At 45.1% G+C, this 25,312-nt stretch overlaps 1 protein-coding gene across 2 annotated transcripts; it reads left to right on the top strand.

Moving 5' to 3' along the window:
• Nucleotides 1-826: 826 nt before the first annotated feature.
• On the top strand, nt 827-21,320 carry ufl1 (UFM1 specific ligase 1). 2 transcript variants are annotated; one of them, XM_023348058.1, is made up of 19 exons: nt 827-1,045; nt 1,188-1,333; nt 2,944-2,972; nt 3,053-3,150; nt 4,327-4,441; nt 4,566-4,696; nt 4,863-4,921; nt 5,503-5,649; nt 14,855-15,030; nt 16,305-16,484; nt 16,573-16,699; nt 16,764-16,886; nt 17,879-17,999; nt 18,072-18,238; nt 19,561-19,691; nt 19,771-19,851; nt 20,463-20,548; nt 20,650-20,830; nt 20,925-21,320. In XM_023348058.1, exons 1-19 carry the CDS (start codon nt 969-971, stop codon nt 21,126-21,128), a joined length of 2,379 nt encoding a protein of 792 aa, XP_023203826.1. In that variant the 5' UTR covers nt 827-968; the 3' UTR covers nt 21,129-21,320. The 2 variants fall into 2 exon arrangements, with proteins under 2 accessions (XP_023203826.1, XP_023203825.1); XM_023348057.1 differs by having other exon boundaries at nt 14,855-15,033.
• Nucleotides 21,321-25,312: the final 3,992 nt, after the last annotated feature.

Below are 25,312 nucleotides of genomic sequence, written 5' to 3'. Positions count from 1 at the left end.
TTCATAGGTTTTGAAATATAGCGACCAAAAAAGCGTTTTCTCAGCGAGAGAGAGAAGTGAAAGAATGACAATATGTGAATATTCAGCTCTACATTAAGTTTTCAGCATTATTAGCTTTGAAACACCTTAGAAATGCTGAGAAGCCTTAGTTCTGGTTGTTTGAAGGTGGAACCAAATCTTAGTATTTGTTTCATGAGAGTTGCAGATGTAAGGTTAAAAAAGCTTTATCTCAGCGAAAGAAGTGACAAATTAAGAAGTTTTTATTTCGCAGCTCGGCATTCAATTTTCTGTTTTATTTGCTATTTAACAGCTCAGAAATGATGAAAAACTGCAGTTCTGGTGGTTTAAAACTAGAACCACGTCTATATTTTGTGTTTCATGAGAGTTGCAACTGAGAGAACAAATAAATAATAAATAAATGTACAGATTAAAAAATATTATTAGGAACAATGATGGCCATTACTTATTTAGTTATTTCATTTTGGTGAAAATTGCTCCCCCCCTTCTCCCTCCCCTCCCCTCCCCGCCACCAGAAGTTCACAGAAAGCTACAGAATTTGAGAACTGTGAACTTAGATGAAATAAATAAAAGACACAAGTTATAACAAATGCTTCAACTACTTCCTAAAGGTCAAGCTATCACAGATTTCATAAGAAAACAAAACGTTAGGCTGTGGGTAATCGCCCTCTTCATTTCCAGAGTGCAATTGTCCTATTTCCAAATAAGGTATGCCAGTGTCCTTCCCCGCCCCTTTCTGTTTGCAAATTCAGCAAGGTGTACTTGCTGAATTTGGCCCAATGTGTTTTTGTGGGGGCGGGATTGTACCTACAGGCTTGCCGTCCTACGTCACTGTATGTTGACGTGTTGCTTTGTAGCAGAGCTATTCTTCAGTTAGCAAACTCCTGTGGACAGGTGAGGTGAAGTGAAGCGCTGACAGCGGACTGTCCTCGTGCCTTGTTAGCGGAATAATGGCTGCAGATTGGGAGGAGATTCGCCGGCTGGCCGCGGACTTCCAGCGGGCTCAGTTTGCGGACACAGTACAGAGGTGAGACCGATAGCCCGAATGCTAACATGAGCTAACTCAGCTGGTTAAGGCAGCTCACTGTGGAGACTAGTTTGTTCATGTGAAGAAAACCTTAGTGGTGTTAGTTTTTAAAGTATCGATTGTGTCTCTAAACCGTTTCCAGGTTGTCGGAAAGGAACTGCATAGAAATCATCACAAAGCTGGTTCAGGACAGGAAGTTGGACGTGGTGCACACTCTGGATGGGAAGGAGTACATCACTCCAGCACAGATCAGCAGGGAAATCCGGGACGAGCTGTATGTCCATGGAGGTCGGTACAACATAAAAATACACTGCTCAAAAAAAATAAAGGGAACACTCAAATAACACATCCTAGATCTGAATGAAAGAAATATTCTCATTGAATACTTTGTTCTGTACAAAGTTGAATGTGTTGACAACAAAATCATCAATGGAAATCAAATTTATTAACCAATGGAGGCCTGGATTTGGAGCCACACACAAAATTAAAGTGAAATAACACTACACGCTGATCCAACTTTAATGTAATGTCCTTAAAACAAGTCAAAATGAGGCTCAGTATTGTGTGTGGCCTCCACGTGCCTGTATGACCTCCCTACAACGCCTGGGCATGCTCCTGATGAGGTGGCGGATGGTCTCCTGAGGGATCTCCTCCCAGACCTGGACTAAAGCATCCGCCAACTCCTGGACAGTCTGTGGTGCAACGTGACATTGGTGGATGGAGACATGATGTCCCAGATGTGCTCAATCGGATTCAGGTCTGGGGAACAGGCTGGCCAGTCCATAGCTTCAATGCCTTCATCTTGCAGGAACTGCTGACACACTCCAGCCACATGAGGTCTAGCATTGTCCTGCATTAGGAGGAACCCAGGGCCAACCACACCAGCATATGGTCTCACAAGGGCTCTGAGGATCTCATCTCGGTACCTAATGGCAGTCAGGCTACCTCTGGTGAGCACATGGAGGACTGTGCGGCCCTCCAAAGAAATGCCACCCCACACCATTACTGACCCACTGCCAAACCGGTCATGCTGAAGGATGTTGCAGGCAGCAGACTGCTCTCCACGGCGTCTCCAGACTCTGCCATGTCTGTCACATGTGCTCAGTGTGAACCTGCTTTCATCTGTGAAGAGCACAAGGCACCAGTGGCGAATTTGCCAATCCTGGTGTTCTCTGGATCCTGCACGGTGTTGGGCTGTGAGCACAACCCCCATCTGTGGACGTCAGGCCCTCATACCATCCTCATGGAGTCGGTTTCTAACCGTTTGTGCAGACACATGCACATTTGTGGCCTGCTGGAAGTCATTTTGCAGGGCTCTGGCAGTGCTCCTCCTGTTCCTTCTTGCACAAAGGCGGAGGGTAGCGGTCCTGCTGCTGGGTTGTTGCCCTCCTACGGCCTCCTCCACGTCTCCTGGTGTACTGGCCTGTCTCCTGGTAGCGCCTCCAGCCTCTGGACACTACGCTGACAGACACAGCAAACCTTCTTGCCACAGCTCGCATTGATGTGCCATCCTGGATGAGCTGCACTACCTGAGCCACTTGTGTGGGTTGTGGAGTCCGTCTCATGCTACCACGAGTGTGAAAGCACCACCAACATTCAAAACTGACCAAAACATCAGCCAGACAGCATAGGTACTGAGAAGTGGTCTGTGGTCCCAACTGCAGAACCACTCCTTTATTGAGTGTGTCTTGCTAATTGCCAATAATTTCCACCTGTTGTCTATTCCATTTGCACAACAGCAGGTGAAATTGATTGTCAATCAGTGTTGCTTCCTAAGTGGACAGTTTGATTTCACAGAAGTTTGATTTACTTGGAGTTATATTGTGTTGTTTAAGTGTTCCCTTTATTTTTTTGACCTGTTGAAACTGCAGATGGTTATATTTCAGTGTTTCCTGCAGGAAGAATCAACATTGTGGATCTGCAGCAGGTTTGTTCCCATTCAGTGACCTTCCATCTCCATTTGCTGAAGTTCTTGTTGAGATGTCCTTTAAATGATACTTCCTTTAGATCATCAACGTGGACTGGGTCCATGTGGAAAACAGAGCCAGCGACATTGCCAAGTCAGACAAAGGGGTCCAGCTAGTCCTGGGACAGCTCATTGATGAGTGAGTACAAGCAGAGGATGACTTCCATCCAATCAGCTTTCTGTTAGGAGATGATTAATTTATGTAATCAATTAACTCAAATTAATATGGTAAAGTCCTAGCCCTAATTGTTTGACTTTTTTTAAAGGTTTTATTGGCTCTAGTGGCCTTGATTTGAAAGTGGTAATGAGAGAGGGAGAAGACATGCAGCAAGGGTCAAAAGGCCGGGACTCGAACCTGTGACGGCCACGTCAAGGACTAAGACCTTTATATACGGGTTGTGCTTGCGTCACCACAGCACCCCCCCTTATTTGACATTTTAAATTACTTTTTAAGATGCATAAATGGATTTTGTATCTCTATAGAATCCCTACATACTGTATGCTCAAATCTTGAGATTTGTTGAAGGTAAAATTCTGAATACAGTGAACCCTCGTTTTTCGCGGGAGTTGCGTTCCGAATAGAACCCTTGATAGGTGAAATCCGTGAAGTAGTTACCTTTTACCTTTGTTTTTTTACAATTATTATACAGCATAATTAAATACTCTACATTGAAACCAAAGAACAAAACCTGTTCTTTGGCTAAGCATTTTTTTAACAAAGAGAACACTTTCTTATAAATAACTACAGTAACATAATCATTGTAATCATCAATACGAAGTACAGTAGGAGAAATTGTGACACTGTTCCTCTGTCTGTGACGCTGCGGCCTGACTCCGCTCCCTAGTGTCCTTTTCTTCTGAAGCCTGTGGTGCAGGTGTGTTTTTTCGAGAGAAGAACATAGTTATCGGTAGTTGTTGACGCTCTTTTTTCTTCTGGGCAAAAATATTTGCCAAAATTTGCAAAGCTGTATATTTAAATACCGTAACGTTATTGACACACGGGTAGAGAAGAAGCACGGAGACTGTTTAGTCAATCAGGACTCAGAACACAATGCACTGTGAAAAAAAAAACTGCACAAACAAATCCGCGAAGCAGCGAGGTTGTGAAAGGTGAACCACGTTATTGCGAGGGTTCACTGTATTAAACAAGTCGCATGTAGTTTCCTTTCATTTCTAATAAAAATGTATGAAAAGTCTAATCTAATCCTGTTCTTATTCCCCTAGTTGGACACCTGGCTGACCTCCTAACTGATAATGAACCTGAGATGCAGAGGCTGCATGCATTGAGCTGTTTTCTGTATCCTGTGCTGTGCAGCGCCTACCTGAACCATCTGGCTGAGGAGGTGAACGACAAACTGCAGGAGGCCGGTTTGATCAGCATGGCAGAGCTGTGTAAAAGCTACGACCTCCCAGGAGACTTCCTAACTGAGGTGAGTCACCTCATGATTATCTATGCCTTGCCCCAGGTTCAGACATTCAGCCACAGTGGAGTTATTGCTGAGTCAAGCATTTGAGGGTAAAAAGCCCCATCAGGATTGTTTTTTCTCATTTCAGGAAGTGTTGAAACGCCTGGGAAAACTCATCGAGGGAGAAATGGACCAGTACAACAGAGGAGTGATCTTCACCAGAGCTTTTGTTGCACGTCACAAAGCCCGAATCAGAGGCCTGTTCAGCGGAATCACAAGGTACAACTAAATACTCCCATAACATGTTCCCTGTGCCGAACAGAGGCGGCTTATTGCCACAGAAACGGTGTGTGCACATCACACAAATGTTTTGACTTATTGGATATCCAAACAAAGTTCTCAGAACTTTGTTTGGATATCAGTCTGGTGATGTTGTGCTCTGCAGACCAATACCCGTCAGCAGCATGATTGCAGTGTTTGGATTTCAGGAACACCTCCTGTACAGTAAGGAGACTTTACATTGATCATTTCATATCATTTAAGGGGGCAGTATTATGTATAATTTACTTTTTTGAGCTTTACATCTTCTTGTATTGAAGTGTTGCTTTGATTATTTCATGTATGTTTGAGAAATCATTTAATCTCCTGTGGCAACCATTCAGCTGTGCAAAACCCTGGGTGGGCCTAGCCCCGTTTGCTCAGAGCAGTTTCCAAGCTTCTGAGCTAATACCGCACAGAGCAGCCCTCCTCTGGGACTTCCCCACTCAGCTCCTCCAGCAAAAACCAAACACCTGGTGAATCTGCTGAGTGCAATGCTGGGAAAAACATTGTTGAGGGTTTAATAGTGATGTTGTGATGACTTCCTGAAGGTGGAGTTTCAGGAAGAGCAGGAGGCCCAATTTCAAGACGTTAAATTACCAAGTCAAATTTCTTTGGTTGTGCTTAAAAGAAATTATAGCATTTCTATAACAAATGAAGGTAATTGAGCTACAAAATGGCAGTATGTGCCGGAAAAATACATAATACTCCCCCATTAAGTGGGTGTTTTGTTTTTGTGGGTCTTTATTTGTGCATTTTTGTCCCAGCCGTTTTGGAGGAGCTGGTGAACAGTGGACGTCTGAAGGGAAGCGTAGTGGGAGGACGACAGGACAAGGCTGTGTACATCCCTGACATCTACGCCAGAACACAGAACGCCTGGGTGGACTCCTTCCTCCAACAGAACGGATACCTAGGTCTTTGCTTTTATTACACTAGATCAGTGTTCAATCCTCCACCCTGCATCGCTAGCCCAAAATGCATGAGTCAAAAGGCTGACTTCCCACACTAGCAGTAACTCAGCTCTGCAGAAACCTGCTAGTAAGCCGAGGGGTTTTAAAAAAAGGAATACATCTAAAAGTTGCAGGGTGGCAGTTCTTGAGGACTGGGCTTCAGGATCCCAAGGCAAACATGGTTTGCTTCGGCTTTGATTTATGACATCAGCTGTTTGCAACAAGCGAAGGGGAAAAATATCTCTTTCTGTAGAACCTTGAAATATCTTTAAACTGGTCATCTTACCCTTTCATCACAGCATTCTGTGACTAGGGAAAAAATTATTATTTCCCATTTAGATTACAAGATTACCACTCTCTTCCATTCTCAACCCTCCATACTTCAGTTTTAAAATGTTCCTCCTTAGAAGAGATTCTAAATGACCTAAGCATGTATATAGTCTTCCTCTCTCTCTCTCTCTCTCTTTAAAGGGAGATATTGCTCTCTCAATAGATAGATAGATAGATAGATATTTATATATAGTTATATATAAATATCTATATCTATATATATAGATATTATATATGTATGTACTGTATATCCATCCATCCATCCATCCATCTTCTTCCGCTTATCCGAGGTCGGGTCGCGGGGGTAGCAGCTTCAGAAGGGAGGCCCAGACTTCCCTCTCCCCAGCCACTTCTTCTAGCTCCTCCGGGGGAATCCCGAGGCGTTCCCAGGCCAGCCGAGAGACATAGTCCCTCCAGCGTGTCCTGGGTCTTCCCCGGGGCCTCCTCCCGGTGGGACGTGCCCGGAACACCTCACCAGGGAGGCGTCCAGGAGGCATCCTGACCAGATGCCCGAGCCACCTCAACTGGCTCCTCTCGATGTGAAGGAGCAGCGGCTCTACTCTGAGTCCCTCCCGGATGACTGAGCTTCTCACCCTATCTCTAAGGGAGAGCCCAGCCACCCTACGGAGAAAACCCATTTCGGCCGCTTGTATCCGCGATCTCGTTCTTTCGGTCATGACCCAAAGCTCATGACCATAGATGAGGGTGGGAACGTAGATCGACCGGTAAATCGAGAGCTTCGCTTTTTGGCTCAGCTCTCTCTTCACCACGACGGACCGGTACAGCGCCCGCTTGACAGCAGACGCTGCGCCAATCCGCCTGTCGATCTCCCGCTCCCTTCTTCCCCCATTCGTGAACAAGATCCCGAGATACTTAAACTCCTCCACTTGGGGCAGGACACCCCCCCTGACCCGGAGAAGGCACTCTACCCTTTTCCGGCTCAAGACCATGGCCTCGGATTTGGAGGCACTGATCCCCATCCCGGCCGCTTCACACTCGGCTGCGAACCGCTCCAGCGAGAGCTGCAGATCACGATCTGATGAAGCCAAAAGGACCACATCGTCTGCGAAAAGCAGAGATGAGATCCTAAGGCCACCAAATCGGACCCCCTCAACACCTTGGCTGCGCCTAGAAATTCTGTCCATGAAAGTGATGAACAGAATCGGTGACAAAGGGCAGCCCTGGCGGAGTCCAACTCTCACCGGAAACGAGCCCGACTTACTGCCGGCAATGCGGACCAGACTCTGACACCGGTCATACAGGGACCTGACAGCCCGTATCAAAGGGCCCGGTACCCCATACTCCCGGAGAACCCCCCACAGGGCTCCCCGAGGGACACGGTCGAACGCCTTCTCCAAGTCCACAAAACACATGTAGACTGGTTGGGCGAACTCCCATGCACCCTCCAGGACCCTGCCGAGGGTGTAGAGCTGGTCCAGTGTTCCACGACCAGGACGAAAACCACACTGCTCTTCCTGGATCCGAGGTTCGACTATCCGACGGACCCTCCTCTCCAGGACCCCTGAATAGACCTTGCCAGGGAGGCTTAAGAGTGTGACCCCTCTATAATTGGAGCACACCCTCCGGTCCCCCTTTTTGAACAGGGGGACCACCACCCCAGTCTGCCAATCCAGGGGAACTGCCCCCGATGTCCATGCGACATTGCAGAGTCGCGTCAACCAACACAACCCCACAACATCCAGAGCCTTAAGGAACTCCGGGCGGATCTCATCCACCCCCGGGGCCCTGCCACCGAGGAGCTTTTTAACCACCTCGGTGACCTCGTCCCCAGAGATTGGAGAGCCCAACCCAGAGTCCCCAGGCTCCGCTTCCTCAGTGGAAGGCATGTTGGTGGGATTGAGGAGGTCTTCGAAGTACTCCGCCCACCGGCCCACAACGTCCCGAGTAGAGGTCAGCAGCACACCATCCCCACTATAAACAGTGTTGGTGCTGCACCGCTTCCCCCCCCTGAGACGCCGGATGGTGGACCAGAATCGCCTCGAAGCCGTATGGAAGTCTTTCTCCATGGCCTCTCCAAACTCCTCCCACGCCCGAGTTTTTGCCTCAGCAACCGCCCGAGCCGCATGCCGCTTCGCCCGCCGGTACCCATCAGCTGCTTCCGGAGTCCCACAGGCCAAAAAGGCCCGATAGGACTCCTTCTTCAGCCTGACGGCATCCCTCACCGAAGGTGTCCACCAGCGGGTTCGAGGGTTGCCGCCGCGACAGACACCGACAACCTTGCGGCCACAGCTCCGATCGGCCGCCTCGACGATGGAGGCACGGAACACGGTCCACTCGGACTCCATGTCCCCCACCTCCCCCGGGACGTGTTCGAAGTTTTGCCGGAGATGGGAGTTAAAGCTCCGTCTCACAGGGGATTCCGCCAGACGTTCCCAGCAGACCCTCACAACACGTTTGGGCCTGCCAGGTCTGACCGGCTTTCGCCCCCACCACCGGAGCCAACTCACCACCAGGTAGTGGTCAGTGGACAGCTCCGCACCTCTCTTCACCCGAGTGTCCAAGACATACGGCCGCAGATCCGATGAAACGATGACAAAGTCGATCATCGAACTGCGGCCTAGGGTGTCCTGGTGCCAAGTGCACATATGGACACCCTTATGCTTGAACATGGTGTTCGTTATGGACAATCCATGGCGAGCACAGAAGTCCAGCAACAGAACACCGCTCGAGTTCAGGTCGGGCGGGCCGTTCCTCCCAACCACGCCCCTCCAGGTCTCACTGTCATTGCCCACGTGAGCGTTGAAGTCCCCCAGCAGAACAAGGGAGTCCCCAGGAGGAGCACTCTCCAGTACCCCCTCTAAGGACTCCAAAAAGGGTGGGTAATCTGAACTGTCGTTCGGCCCGTAAGCACAAACGACAGTCAGAACCCGTCCCCCCACCCGTAGGCGGAGGGATGCTACCCTCTCGTTCACCGGGGTAAACCCCAACGTACAGGCGCCGAGATGGGGAGCAACAAGTATGCCCACTCCTGCCCGACGCCTCTCACCTTGGGCAACTCCAGAGTGGAAGTATGTCCAGCCCCTCTCAAGGAGACTGGTTCCAGAACCAGAGCCGTGCGTCGAGGTGAGACCGACTATTTCTAGCCGGAACCTCTCGACCTCACGCACTAGCTCCGGCTCCTTCCCCACCAGAGAGGTGACATTCCACGTCCCAAGAGCCAGTTTCTGCAACCGAGGATCGGACCGCCAGGGTCCCCTCCCTCTGCTGCCACCCATCCCACACTGCACCCGACCCCTTTGGCCCCTCCCACGGGTGGTGGGCCCATGGGAGGGGGGGCCCATGTTTCCTCTTCGGGCTGAGCCCGGCCGGGCTCCATGGGTAAAAGCCCGGCCACCAGACGCTCGCCATCGTGCCCCCCCTCCAGGCCTGGCTCCAGAGTGGGGCCCCGGTGACCCGCGTCCGGGCGAGGGAACACCAAGTCCAAAGTTCTTGTCCATCATAAGGGGTCTTCGGGCTGCTCTTTGTCTGGTCCCTCACCTAGGACCTGTCTGCCTTGGGTGACCCTACCAGGGGCATGAAGCCCCAGACAGCATAGCTCCTAGGATCATTGGGACACTCAAACCCCTCCACCACGATAAGGTGGCAGCCCATGGAGGAGTGTACTGTATATGTATGTACATATACATACATATACAGACACATATACACATACATATATAGACACTGCCTGGCCAAAAAAAAAGTCGCCACCTGGATTTAACTAAGCAAATAGGTACAAGCCTCCTATTGGATAAGTACTGCATAGGCGATTATCTTTCAGCTGGCAACAAGTTATTTAACCCCAGCTGATGCAATGAGTAACTCCTCATTTCTTAAACAACCATGGCAAAAGACACATCCTGTGGTCGTGGAAAAGACGTTAGTCTGTTTAAGAAGGGTCAAATCATTGGCATGCATCAAGCAGAGAAAACATCTAAGGAGATTGCAGAAACTACTAGAATTGGGTTAAGAACTGTCCAACGCATCATTAAAAACTGGAAGGATGGTGGGGAACCATCGTCTTCCAGGAAGAAATGTGGTCAGAAACAAATCCTGAATGATCGTGATCGGCGATTACTTAAACGTTTGGTCAAATCAAATCGAAGAAAAACAACAGCAGAACTCAGGAGTATGTTTAATTGTGAACGCAAAAGCATTTCCACACGCACAATGCGAAGGGAACTCAAGGGGTTGGGATTGAACAGCTGTGTAGCCGTAAGAAAACCTCTAATCAGTAAGGCTAACCAGAAAAAAAGGCTTCAGTTTGCTAGGGAGCATAAAGATTGGACTCTGGAGGAATGGAAGAGGGTCATGTGGTCTGATGAGTCCAGATTTGCCCTGTTCCAGAGTGATGGGCGCATCAGGGTAAGAAGAGAGGCAGGTGAAGTGATGCACCCATCATGCCTAGTGCCTACTGTACAAGCCTGTGGGGGCAGTGCTATGATCTGGGGTTGCTGCAGTTGGTCAGGTCTAGGTTCAGCAACATTTTGTGCCCAAAGAATGAGGTCAGCTAGTCAGCTGTTTTGGAGGAGCTGGTGAACAGTGGACGTCTGAAGGGAAGCGTAGTGGGAGGACGACAGGACAAGGCAGGACAAGGCCCTGAATATACTGAATGACCAGGTTATTCCATCATTTTGTCTTCCCAAATCATATTCCAAGATGACAATGCCAGGATTCATCGGGCTCACATTGTGAAAGAGTGGTTCAGGGAGCATGAGACATCTTTTTCACACATGGATTGGCCACCACAGAGTCCAGACCTTAACCCCATTGAGAATCTTTGGGATGTGCTAGAGAAGGCACATCCCATCCCAGACTCTCCCATCATTAATACCAGATCTTGGTGAAAGATTAATGCAACACTGGATGGAAATAAATCTTGTGACACTGCAGAAGCTTATTGAAACAATGCCACAGCGAATGCGGGCTGTAATCAAAGCTAAAGGCGGTCCAACAAAATATTAGAGAGTGTGACTATTTTTTGGTGGCGACTATTTTTTGGCCAGGCTGTGTACATACATACATACATACGTATGTATGTACATACAGTGCTTTGCGGAAGTATTCGGCCCCCTTTTCAACCTTTTGCCGCTTTTCAGGCTTTAAACATAAAGATCTAAAATTTGTATGATTTTCTGTAGAATCAACAAGTGGAACACAATCGTGAGGTGGGACGAAGTTTATTGGATATTTTAAACTTTTTTTAACAAATAAAAAACTGCAAAGTGGGGCGTGTAATATTATTCGACCCCATTACTTTCAGTGCAGCAAACTCACTCGAGAAGTTCAGTGAGGATCTCTGAATGATCCAATGTTGTCCTAAATGATTGATGATGATAAATAGAATTGACCTGTCCCCCCATATAAATTCACCTGCTCTCTGATAGTCTCAAGGTTGTGTTTAAAGCGCAGAGAGCATCATGAAGACCAAGGCACCAGGCAGGTCCCAGATACTGTTGTTGAGACGTTTAAAGCTGGATTTAGATACAAAAAGATTTCCCAAGTTTTGAACATCCCAAGGAGTACTGTGCAAGCGATCATATTGAAATGGAAGGAGTATCAGACCACTGCAAGACCCGGCCATCCCTCTAAACTTTCATCTCGAACAAAGAGAAGACTGATCAGAGATGCAGCCAAGAGGCCCATGATCACTCTGGATGAACTGCAGAGATCTACCAGCTGAGGTTGTCCATAGTACAACAATCAGTCATACACAGCACAAATCTGGTCTTTATGGAAAAGTGGCAAAAAGAAAGCCATTTCTCAAAGATATCCAGAAAAGTTTTGTTTAAAGTTTGCCACAAGCCACCAGACATGTTGAAAAATGTGCTCTGGTCAGATGAAACCAAAATCAAACATTTTGGCCACAATGCAAAATAATATGTTTGCCGTAACAGCAACACAGCTCATTATCCCAATCACACCATCCCCACTGTCAAACATGGTGGTGGCAGCATCATGGTTTGGGCCTTTTCTTCAGCAGGGACAGGGAAGATTGTTAAAATTGATGGGAAGATGGATGGAGCCGAATACATTCTGGAAGAAAACCTGTTGGAGTCTGCAAAAGACTTTATTGGAGATTTATCTTCCTATTGGAAGATGTCTTATTAGACAGTGATCCCAAACATAAAACAAAATATACAATGGTATGGTTCACAAATAAACATATCTAGGAGTTAGAATGGCCAAGTCAAAGTCCAGACCTGAATCCAATTGAGAATCTGTGGAAAGAGTTGAAAACTGCTGTTCACATCGCTCTCCATCCAACCTCATTGTGCTTGAGCTGTTTTGCAAGGAAGAATGGGCAAGAATTTCAGTCTCTCCATGTGCAAAACTGATAGACATACCCCAAGCGACTTGCAGCTGTAATCCAAGCAAAAGGTGGCCCTACTAGCCCTATTAACCTCAAGGGGGCCGAATAATATTGCACGGCCCACTTTGCAGTTTTTTATTTGTTAAAATAGTTTAAAATAGCCAATAAATTTCATTCCACCTCACGATTGTGTTCCACTTGTTGTTGATTCTTCAAAAAAATAATAAAAATTTTAGATCTGTATGTTTAAAGCCTGAAAAGCAGACATACACTGTTTGGTAAGAATGGCTTAATGGTTGCACTAAGAGGGTCTTAGTGTTGTCAATCACTCTGATTGACCAATTATGATAGCTGAGATGACTCTAGGACTACCGAGAGTAGGCAGAGGAGCCTGATTCTTTTACAATTTATCTGTCTCATATTATACAACATGGTGGCAATTTTAAAAAAATATGTTTAAAAAAAAAAAGAAAACATTTTTGTAAAATTTACATACACTGCTCAAAAAAATAAAGGGAACACTCAAATAACACATCCTAGATCTGAATGAAAGAAATATTCTCATTGAATACTTTGTTCTGTACAAAGTTGAATGTGCTGACAACAAAATCACACAAAAATCATCAATGGAAATCAAATTTATTAACCAATGGAGGCCTGGATTTGGAGCCACACACAAAATTAAAGTGAAATGACACTACACGCTGATCCAACTTTAATGTAATGTCCTTAAAACAAGTCAAAATGAGGCTCAGTATTGTGTGGCCTCCCTACAACGCCTGGGCATGCTCCTGATGAGGTGGCAGATGGTCTCCTGAGGGATCTCCTCCCAGACCTGGACTAAAGCATCCGCCAACTCCTGGACAGTCTGTGGTGCAACGTGACATTGGTGGATGGAGACATGATGTCCCAGATGTGCTCAATCGGATTCAGGTCTGGGGAACGGGCTGGCCAGTCCATAGCTTCAATGCCTTCATCTTGCAGGAACTGCTGACACACTCCAGCCACATGAGGTCTAGCATTGTCCTGCATTAGGAGGAACCCAGGGCCAACCGCACCAGCATATGGTCTCACAAGGGCTCTGAGGATTTCATCTCGGTACCTAATGGCAGTCAGGCTACCTCTGGTGAGCACTGTGCGGCCCTCCAAAGAAATGCCACCCCACACCATTACTGACCCACTGCCAAACCGGTCATGCTGAAGGATGTTGCAGGCAGCAGACTGCTCTCCACGGCGTCTCCAGACTCTGCCATGTCTGTCACATGTGCTCAGTGTGAACCTGCTTTCATCTGTGAAGAGCACAAGGCACCAGTGGCGAATTTGCCAATCCTGGTGTTCTCTGGATCCTGCACGGTGTTGGGCTGTGAGCACAACCCCCATCTGTGGACGTCAGGCCCTCATACCATCCTCATGGAGTCGGTTTCTAACCGTTTGTGCAGACACATGCACATTTGTGGCCTGCTGGAAGTCATTTTGCAGGGCTCTGGCAGTGCTCCTCCTGTTCCTTCTTGCACAAAGGCGGAGGTAGCGGTCCTGCTGCTGGGTTGTTGCCCTCCTACGGCCTCCTCCACGTCTCCTGGTGTACTGGCCTGTCTCCTGGTAGCGCCTCCAGCCTCTGGACACTACGCTGACAGACACAGCAAACCTTCTTGCCACAGCTCGCATTGATGTGCCATCCTGGATGAGCTGCACTACCTGAGCCACTTGTGTGGGTTGTGGAGTCCGTCTCATGCTACCACGAGTGTGAAAGCACCACCAACATTCAAAACTGACCAAAACATCAGCCAGACAGCATAGGTACTGAGAAGTGGTCTGTGGTCCCAACTGCAGAACCACTCCTTTATTGAGTGTGTCTTGCTAATTGCCAATAATTTCCACCTGTTGTCTATTCCATTTGCACAACAGCAGGTGAAATTGATTGTCAATCAGTGTTGCTTCCTAAGTGGACAGTTTGATTTCACAGAAGTTTGATTTACTTGGAGTTATATTGTGTTGTTTAAGTGTTCCCTTTATTTTTTTGAGCAGTGTACATACGTCTTTAAGAAAAAGACGGAATAATTGATTTGATTCTTATATCTCCAATTTTATTAACAACTCAACATTCATAAATATCAGTTTTGGGACGTTCACATTTTATGCTTCACTTTCATCAGCAGAATGTTCATTGAATTCACGGCCTCACCTCCAACTTACATCCTGTGTGCCTGTGGTGGCTCGAGTCTAGAGCGAAATATGTAAACTATGCAAACCATAATTAACCATTAATTAACTTGTCATTAATGTTCATTGACTGATGAATGCTTGTAATGCAGCTGAAATTATGTTTTAATCATTAAAAATGATGTTTTAAGACCTGCTGCTGTCAGTAGATGACAAGGTTTTGCAACATTTGTGAAAAAAACAAAACAATTTCAGCTGCTTTTAACTTCCTTCTCTAGAACTATTCTACTCTTCCGCACCAGCTTCCTATGTTATGTATCTGCTGCTCTCTTCAGCTTGAAGCATCTTCTCCTTTTCTTTCTGCAGAGTTCGATGCGTTGCTCCGTCTCGGGATCCCTGACCCGTCCAGCTACATCAAGAAGCGCTTCAGATCCAGCAAGCTGCTATTCCTGCGCGCCACCTGCGTGGGTCAGGCTCTGGTGGACCAGGTGGAGGCCTCTGTGGAGGAAGCTGTTAACTCTGCCACGTGGACCGACCTCCAGGTGGTCAGCTCAGATCACCATGACGATCTCTTCACCCCCCCACCTAGCTCCAATTAGACGTGTGGATATACTCATATCCACACGGAGGGATGGATAAAGGAGAGATAGTGGGTTCCTCAGCTAGATTTGATTCAGTCTCTCCATGTCTCTCAAATAATATTCATTATTTGAATATTATAGACTGACAAGACTATACATGCAGTTGAAAAGGTGTCATTCAACTTATGCGCTTCAGACAACCAAAACAGATCAGAGTTTTTATTTTGCATTTTGACCAACATTTTATTTTTCAAATTCTAATAGAACGGTAAAATATAAAATGAAATTTATCCTCAACCACATAAAGTTCACAAAACTCACATAAATGTTTTTCTTCTGGCAATCTTCCCACTTCACTCACCAGAGGCAGTGTACATGTTCTTAATGAGTACATAGAGACCTCTGTCTTTTTATGTTTAAAGTGGCAGTATTATGTAAAATCCACTTTTTGAGCTTTAAGTCATATTATAATGTTATTCAATGGGGTGGTGCTTTGATTCTTTCATGCATGTAAGAAATGTCCTTACAGCAACCATTTAGCTGTGGAAAAAATGCCTGGACCTAGCCCCATCTTTGAGATTCAGCTCCTCCTCCAGCTACAGTTTTCAAGTTGCTGAGCTTCCTCTTAATTGAGCAGCCCTCCACTGCGACTCCCCCACTCAGCTCCGCCAGACTAGCCAGCAGCAATTTGCAAACACCTGGTGGAACTCCACAGGTGCTGACTTCATTACTGTCCAGTAAAATGCTGGTAACAAAAATGCTGTTAAAGAGGAGCCATCTTGTGGTGACTTCCTGAAGGCATAGTTTCAGAAAGAGCAGGAGTCTTTAAATAGACAGAGGCCCAATTTCAAGGCGTTAAATTACCAAGTACTTTTAAGTCATATTTGATATATATAGCATTTTTTTAACAACCCAAGGTTGTTATATTTTTTCCTTCTACTCAGGAAGTGATAGTGCCATTTTACACCACCATGTGCTTGGAAAACACATAACCCTTTTAACTTTACAACCATCTTGGTTTGAAATGCTTAATCTGAATGTAAATTTTAAGTTTGGGTTTTCTGCCAATGTTCTGCCACCCCTCATCTGTATACATCTTGAACATACATTGTTTAATTAAATCACAGGATAGATTATCTCTATAAATATATCGCAAAGGGAAGAGCTAGAAATTCCTGCTCTGTGAATGTTTGGCCTTTTTCTAGTTCTCATTGGGCTTTCTGGTCATGTCCCAGTCGGTCCTGCCCAGCTGTCTTTCCATGGAGGACATGGGGATGCTCATCAACCAGGCCCTGAGGAACTCCAATGTGCAGTCGCAGGCCAGAGTTCTCGGGGGCACTGTGGTGGTCAGTGAGAAGTTCATCGGCATCTGCCAGGCACTATTTGAAGACGCTATGCAGCAGAAGGCTCAGAAGGTAGTTTCCTGTCCCTGGTTCCTCCCTCTGTGGAGAATTTCTGTGCTGAGCCAGCATGATTTCTGATTTCTGCTTCTGTGCTGCTCAGGAAGTGAAGAACAGCCCAGTGTTCCTGATAACGGAGGAGGACCTGAAGCAGGCGTCCGCTCTGGCCGAGAGCGTTGCTCTGTCCAAGAAGGAGAGAAAGGATGCCGAGCGCAGGAAGAAGGCTGCAGGTCCATCTACTTCAGTAGTGGCGGGATCTATGAGAGTGTTGGGCTCTAACTTATTGTCTTCCAGAGGGTAGCGGCAGCGCCAAGGCTGGTGGGGGGGGCAACGCCAGGGAGATCCGCATCCGCAAGACCAAGAAGAAGGGCAGGAGGGACGAGGACAGCGATGAGGAGACAGGAGCATCACAGCAGAGTATGCCGGCACCATTCTCTTTACCAGAATGTAACAGTAGCTGTATTTTCTCTACAAATATGTGCAAATTTTTGTCTATATTCTGCTCAAAAAACACAATTTCTCAATAATGGTGATTCCACTAAAGAATGAATTTAAGTGAAATAACCCATGAATAAGCTTGTTCACATAAGTCATTAAAAAAACAATGCAGCAGCTGATCTAAACAGTAACATGATATACGTATATTCTTAATTCAGCCATGGCACTAGCACTCATCTATTGGCCAATCAGAAGAGACACGCATCTCATTCAGGCGCTGGAGTGGCTGCGTATGCGTTTTTGGGTAAATTGCAGTCTGTGATTTTACAGAAGAGTTTTGGAGCCAGCATTTTAGATTGACACACAACACACAACAATGTGCAGCAAAAAAACCCCAACAATTATCCTCCTACTGTCACCTTCTGCCAGCCATCACTTCCAGCTGTTGATCACATGAGTGTTATGCAAAAAATGTATTTCCATTGTAGTTTTGTGAAATACTGTGAAATATTGATACAGCCAAAAATCCACCTCACCCTAGTGTAATGACTTTTTATCAAAAAAGTGTTTTTTTGTTTTTTTCCAAAATCACAGTGTTTCCATTTTACAAATTTAGATTGGTAATTTTAATTTAGCAATTCTACGTTTAATGGAAACATATCCTGCCCAAAACCCACTATTGCTTCTTCTTCTTGAAATTTATTGCCGGTTGGTAAGAAACCTTGGTGGCATTACCACCACCAACCCTTAAGAAGTGTGGACCACATGACATAAAAACAAAACAAACAAAAAAAAAACTATTTCCGATTATACAACTTACAGTGTTTTAAAAAATCAATATAGCCTTATGCTTCCTGAATCCTTTTGCAGTAAACACACCCAACACCCACCCTGGGCTGTTTTCCTTTCTGGGTGGCAGATTTAGTGGGAGTTTTGCACTGAGGCTCATCAGTGTATTCTACTCTACCAAGGTCGCAACAGGCCAGCTGAGGCTCCCTTCATGGCCCAGGAGGAGATTGCTGCTATTCTGGAAGACAGACTAAACGACTGTCCTGAAGACATCCTGTCTGAGCTGGCCGAGTTGCTGGTCAGGTAACTTACCACATCTGGCTCAGCTCACTTTCCCCTCGCACAGCAGTCAGTGTCCTGTCTCTGTCTCTACAGGCCTCTAACCAAAGCATACCAGGAAGTCCTGAGGACCGTCTTCATGTCCTCCAACAGCTCGCCTTCAGCGGCCTGCAAGAAGAAGAGCATGAAGGATCTGCAGGAGGAGATCAGCAACCTGTACAACAACATACGGATGTTTGAGAGGGGCACCAAACTATTCTCAGGTCTGCCCCGCTGCACTGTTAGTCTTACATACAGCTGAATCAGTGCTGCATGCATGCACATAATTTATCAGGTAGGAAATATGAAATGGAGTCTGTGATTTTACAGAAGAGTTTTGGAGCCAACATTTTAGCTCCAAATGTTGGCTTCAAATATATATATTTGACCACTGCCTGGCCAAAAAAAAAGTCGCCACCTGGATTTAACTAAGCAAATAGGTACAAGCCTCCTATTAGATAAGTACTGCATAGGCGATTATCTTTCAGCTGGCAACAAGTTATTTAACCCCAGCTGATGCAATGAGTAACTCCTCATTTAAGGTAAACAACCATGGCAAAAGACATCCTGTGGTTGTGGAAAAGACGTTAGTCTGTTTAAGAAGGGTCAAATCATTGGCATGCATCAAGCAGAGAAAACATCTAAGGAGATTGCAGAAACTACTAGAATTGGGTTAAGAACTGTCCAACGCATCATTAAAAATTGGAAGGATGGTGGGGAACCATCGTCTTCCAGGAAGAAATGTGGTCGGAAACAAATCCTGAATGATCGTGATCAGCGATTACTTAAACGTTTGGTCAAATCAAATCGAAGAAAAACAACAGCAGAACTCAGGAGTATGTTTAATTGTGAACGCAAAAGCATTTCCACACGCACAATGTGAAGGGAACTCAAGGGGTTGGGATTGAACAGCTGTGTAGCCGTAAGAAAACCTCTAATCAGTAAGGCTAACCAGAAAAAAAGGCTTCAGTTTGCTAGGGAGCATAAAGATTGGACTCTGGAGGAATGGAAGAGGGTCATGTGGTCTGATGAGTCCAGATTTGCCCTGTTCCAGAGTGATGGGCGCATCAGGGAGAAGTATTCTCCCTGTATTCAAGCACCAGTATTCTGGTGCTTGAATTTCTTTTGAGAAAAATACACCTTTACAAACACTCAAAATATTGTTTCTGCTTTTTGACCACTGGCCTACCTTAAATCATGGTTTTAAACTTGTCCTGTGGTTTTTAACTGTTCGTGATCAAAAGTAATTCAGACAACAAACTTAGCATTGAAATAACCTTTTAGATATTTAAAATAACAAATGGCAAATATTTACCTTCCCAAAGTGTGCCTCAAATTCTGATCATTTGTTGGTTGGTTCAGATTCTAAAAAAACTGGTGAACTAGCCCTTTTCTTTGCTGAATTAGTACCATGTTTATTCCTGATTTGATAAGATGATCATTTTAAAGATCGAAGTTCTGTTTAGAATAAGTGTTTCAAAAATCTAGAAAATAGAAGCTTTGTGGAGTCAGCATCAGGTTCTAGTTCTGAATCTCCTTGGTACAGATGAAACTCAGATCCAGATCACCAAACACATCCTGAAGACCTTGTGCACTCATGTGACCAACATTCTGGTGAACTTCCTGGCTGCTGACCTGATGATGTCAGTCGACAACCCCAGCACCATCACCACCGAGGTCTGCTTCTAAGACTCCCACTGAAACCAGCCACAGTTCTGATGGGTCTGATGATTCTGACTGTCCTGTGTTGCTTCAGGTCAGAGTGAAGATTCTGGGCAAACTGTCAGAAGAGACCAGAGGTCCTCTCATGAAGCTGCACAACTGCCTCAATGGCAAGGTGAGCTGTTAACTGGAAGGTTCCCACCTCCTGAGGAAACCGTAGGTCAGTGGTTCCCAAAGTCGGTCCTCAAGGGCCGGCATCCTGCATGGTTTAGTTCTCTCCCTGTTTAACACACCTGGATCAAATGATGGCTCATTAGAAGGCCCAGGGGTGGGCAATCCTGGTCGTCGAGGGCCAGTCGAGGGCCAGTGTCCTGCAACTCACCTAGGGTGAACAAAGTCTCCGTGGTCCAAAACACTTGAATCCAATAGCTGAATCACCTCCATAATGAATGACCTCATTATTTGACTCAGGTGTGTTGAAGTAGAGACACATCTAAAAGTTTCAGGAGACCGGCCCTCGAGCCCTGGAGTTGCCCACCCCTGCAAGAAGAACATTGACTTCTTGAAATGTCACTGAAAAGGTCGATACTACTACCAGGCCAGTGTTTCTCAAATCCGGTCCTCACGTCCCCCTGCCCTGTTTCCCTTCTGCCACACACCAGAGTGAACCCCAGCCATTGGGCTGGAGCCCAATAGCTTCTTTATCTCTTTTGTTTCTTTTAGGTTGTAGCACTGGTTCTGAAAACTGATGTCCTGTAATCTGAAATCTCTTCCTGTTTATTCCAGACAATGGAAGACTTTCTGAGTAACTTGGAAGCCTCTGCAGAGGTCTGCGGCTTCATGCTCAAGAAAGGAGACAAGAAGAAGGAAAGGTAATAGGAGCAATGGGATCTGAACTGTATCTGGATGTTTTCACAAATATTATTAATGTATTATTATGTATTATTAATGTGTATTAATGTGCCGCATGTAGACAGGCTCAGTTCCTGCACCGCCAGGCCCTGACGGAGCAACTGAAGGAGGCGGAGGACCCAGCACTTGTGCTGCATCTGACCAGTGTGCTGCTGTTCCAGGCCTCTACCCACTGCATGCTGCATGCGCCGGGCCGCTGCGTCCCACAAGTTATCGGCATACTGACGGGCCGCATCCCACCGGTATGTCACTACACAGTGACCTGTGCCCACCCCTGTAGGCACAGGTCACTACAGATCCACAAATACCCAGCAGCTGATGTGTGTTTGTTTCCAGGAGCAGCAGCAGCTGCTGTCTGCCTACCAGGGTCTGGTGGTGAAGCAGCTGGTGTGTCAGAACCAGAGCAGAAAGCAGGAGGAGGAAGATGGTGATGAGGAGGAGGAGGAAGCCAGGAAGGTCCGCGCACAGCTGCTTACCCTAACACCCCAGGTGAAGCAGCTGGTGCTATCCCAGAGGAAGACATCTGTCAACGAGGACTGAAGGAAAAAAAAACCCTCCTCCTTCCTGCTCCTGCTTCAATAGACAGTAATCCTGCTAAGTTATAAATGTGGGAATCATTTCAAATCATGAAGTGAAATTCCTCTGTGGAATGAGTCCAGTAAACACAACATTAGCATGGAAGTCCTCGGTGAAGTGATGATTTTCATAATAAAACTGCTTTTTATTTCCTCATGTGATCAGTTCATTTCCCCTCAGTGAATCATTTCTCAGCAGGCTGAGCCAAACCACAGGAATTGCTGTGACATTACAAAAAGCATGCAGCAGGAGCAGAGACTGAACAGCTGAAGAGATATAATGAACCGCTGCACAACTACCACACTGCAGATGCGTCTAAATCATAGGTGTCAAATCGATTTAGTATTGCCTGCGGGCCAAATATTTCCCGCAATGTAATACATTACATTACATTGCAATTACAACTATAATTATATTTGGCCCGCCAGGCAATACTACTAGAGCTGGCTCGCCATTATCAGTGTCAGTGGTCCCCAACCTTTTTATCGCGGCAGACCGGTCAAGACGGCTGGGGGAGACGGGCTTCTGCATGTTGGTGTGTTCATCTGGCTTAATTTTACATTTCTTGCCCCGATTTTCTCCTTAGAACCTTAGATCCCCCCTTAGAATCTTAGAACCTTCCAAGTTCTAAGATTGTCGCTCCGATCTAAAATTGGGCATATTCAACCGGATCATCTTGGTCCGATTATCGGTGTGTTTAGAAAAATTTAGAAAAGTGCGGCGCACAAACAAATCCGGATGTATAAAGCCTTATTTTCTTTAATTTCTGTGCGTGTTAGATTATTTGTCTGAGGCGGTTCAGTTTCATTGTCAAACAATAAAATATTAAAATCATGAAAAAACATCGGGTTTGATGATTTTTGGTCTAAATAACTCTGAATGTAGTCAGATTTCAATGTATTTAAATGAGTTTTGACACTTTGTAGTTTGTCACAGAAAAAGTGTATTGCCGCACACGCCGGGGAAAAAGTGCGTATATTTACGCATACTTTGACGCAAAGTTCATTTTTAAACATGCCGATTTGTGCGTAAAATATGGCGCAGCAAATTTTTTGTGCGTATGCATGAGGCCCCTGAGCTTACTCATTTTGCTCGCTGTGGGCTCGATGTTGGCGCGCAAGACGTAACCAAATGCAGCTTCTCATCATTGCTTATTTACACACAGACTCATAACTACATAATTTAAGTAATTCAAGTGATATATGTATGATAGATATATATATATCATACATATATCACTTAAATTACTTTATTGTTCATTTGTTAATTATCTACTTAATTTTTTAGTGTAGTGGATTTCTTCATCTGGGACCAGAGTACAAATTTTGTACCACAAACAAGGTGGTATGACAATATACCTAATCCTTGAATATACAGTACAGACCAAAAGTTTGGACACACCTTCTCATTGAAATCAATGAGAAGGTGTGTCCAAACTTTTGGTCTGTACTGAATCTGTATTCAGAATGTACCAAAGGTTTGGACACACAGTTGTGTCCAAACTTTTGGTCTGTACTGTATATTAAAGGATTAGGTATATGAACATGTGTTTCATGAACATGACCATAACATGTTCAGGACCAGAACATGAAACACAATGTTCTGGTCCTGGAGAACATTGAGTACTTGAGTACTGCAAGTCATTGACTTCTTAGATATATACTTTTTAAACCAATTTTAAATACTTTTTATAGTTCGGACCAATTGGAATGTTTGTGAGAATTGAAATAATTTTTGTAAAGTGCCTCAAGAAATAAATAAACTAAATATAATTTTATTCTTTTATAAGTCTTGCATAAGACCACAGAGTTGTGGTGTGGTCTTTTTGAGTCTGTTTTTGAGTCTAATTACACAGATTAGACTGGAGATTGGAGGGCAAAAAAACGTTTACATTCCTTTATTCCTTTTACATTATCCATAGCCGTGCTGCCACTTTGCTCTGTTAAGTACTGGTTATATGTACTAGGTAGGTTTTCTCATTTAATCATGGAGGATCAGAGTGTGTTGCTCATCTCTGTATTCCTAGAGAAACAAACAAAAACCAACCAACAGAATAATATGAACGCATGTGAGAAGTGGAGATCGTTTGCAGATTTATTTTATATGTGAATCATCTTCTGAGAGTAGGTGGCTCTATTTTTGAACCACTCATCCTTTTTAAATTTAAATTCCTCAGACATTTTTCACTGGGTATCAAAGAAGAAACAGAAGAGACAAGTAAAAACAGAGAAACTGGCTTCTGACAGGAAATATTTGTTTCCATGGCAATCTTGAGCATGTGCTCCTTTATATGAAGACCTCACAGATGCAAAGCCCTGCTCAGTACTGCCTCCTCCTCCTACATGGATGTGGCGTGTCTGCCTCCACACTAAACATCCTGCAGTCACACGGGAAGCTGGGCTTTGTGTTGGCAAAACAGTGTCGCCTGTTATCACGGAATTTAACTACATTACACTGAATTAACATCTGAAGCTTTTTCTTCCTAATACATTTCCTAATGTAGAACACATTGTTCTATATAAAACCATTTCGCTCAGCTTTTCTGTTCCCTATAATTTCTTGGATTGCTCTCATTCCTTTGATGATAAACTGGAAATCATAGTCAATTATTACAGGAATATCTATTATTTTTTATTTGTCAAGGGACATAACCGTACAAAATTGTATTAAAAGATTCAGAGTTTTATTGTCATACCATTTTGAAATGTTGCTTGTGGTGCGAAATTTGAACTCAGGTCCCAGATTAACAAGTCTAAATAATAAATAATGGTGTTCTCTATTCTACACATTTATACCATGTGTAAATAAATCAATACATTTTTAAAACGTAAGAATTAAGTGCAGCTTGAGTTCAGGACTCTAGAGTTCGGCTGCAGGTTTCTCAGCCTGGTGACTGGATGCTTCTCAGGGAAGGGACTGGAACAGACTGTGTGCAGGATAAGTGCAGGTGATGTGGAACTCCTGCATCCTAAAGTGTTGAGGTCTGTTGAGGTGTTGAGGTCTAAAGATTGAAGCCTCCTTCCTCCTCGAGAGATGGAAGGAAGAGCGATCCTTCCTTCCATCCAGGGTGGACCCTGGATTGCGGGCCTCCTTTTCACTCTGCTGACCATCTTTGGTTATATAACCAAGGATGGAAATTAAAATTTTTCTCCACCAGCCACAGTGGCTGGTAGAGAAATTTTCTACCGGCCACTCAGACACCAGCCACTGATCTTTTCTGTATATAAAATATACGATTTATTCTTCTATGAAAACCGATTTAGTGACAATAAGTTTACCATACATATGTACGTATTATATTTCAACTAATTTAACATAACAATTAGTTGAAATAATTGTTTCAACTAATTGTTAGTTAGTTGAAACTAACAATTAGTTAGGTTACACCACAGGTGTCAAACTCCAGTCCTCAAGGGCCGCTGTCCTGCAGTTTTTAGATGTGCCACAGCTTCAAAACGCTGGAATGAAATGGCTTAATTACCTCCTCCTTGTGTAGATCAGTTCTCCAGAGCCTTAATGACCTAATTATTCTATTCAGGTGTGGTGCAGCAGAGGCACATCTAAAGGTTGCAGGACAACGGCCCTGCAGGACTGGAGTTTGACACCCCTGGGTTACACCTTGGATGTGTGGAGTGCAAGCACAATGACTTGGTCACTTGGGGGAAAGTGGCTCCTCACATGCACAGGCTTTCCAACCCATACCAACTTCAGAAGAACGCAAGGAGCAGTGGGAACAAGGCCAAGCAGACAATAAGTTCACTTGAAGTAATACTAACAGCAAACTTTAACTACACAACCCTAAAATTCTTGCAATCATTTTCTATGTTGAACATTTCCAAATTTTGCCTACAATTCCCCCAGATAGTATTAAGTGACTGTGTCTAGTGACTTTTTAAAACAATTTTTAAATGGTTTCAACTGTTCTAGTTGAACAAATAATATATACCGGTATTTGTTCTATTTGTTTCCCCTTACGTTTTCTATTGAAATTCACAATTATTCTTACTTTTACTTAAAACATCTCAGAACGTGTTCATTATTAATTCCACCGCCGTAATTATTCGTGTGTTATCCCAGAGTTTTTCTCACTACCTGCTGGTTTAGTGTTAGCTTTCCCCACTCACTCACACCTGCCCTCCTGCCTCTTC

Source organism: Xiphophorus maculatus, chromosome 15 (genome assembly GCF_002775205.1).
Source record: "Xiphophorus maculatus strain JP 163 A chromosome 15, X_maculatus-5.0-male, whole genome shotgun sequence".
NCBI lineage: Eukaryota > Metazoa > Chordata > Actinopteri > Cyprinodontiformes > Poeciliidae > Xiphophorus > Xiphophorus maculatus.
This window is presented reverse-complemented; position numbering and strand designations above follow the sequence as displayed.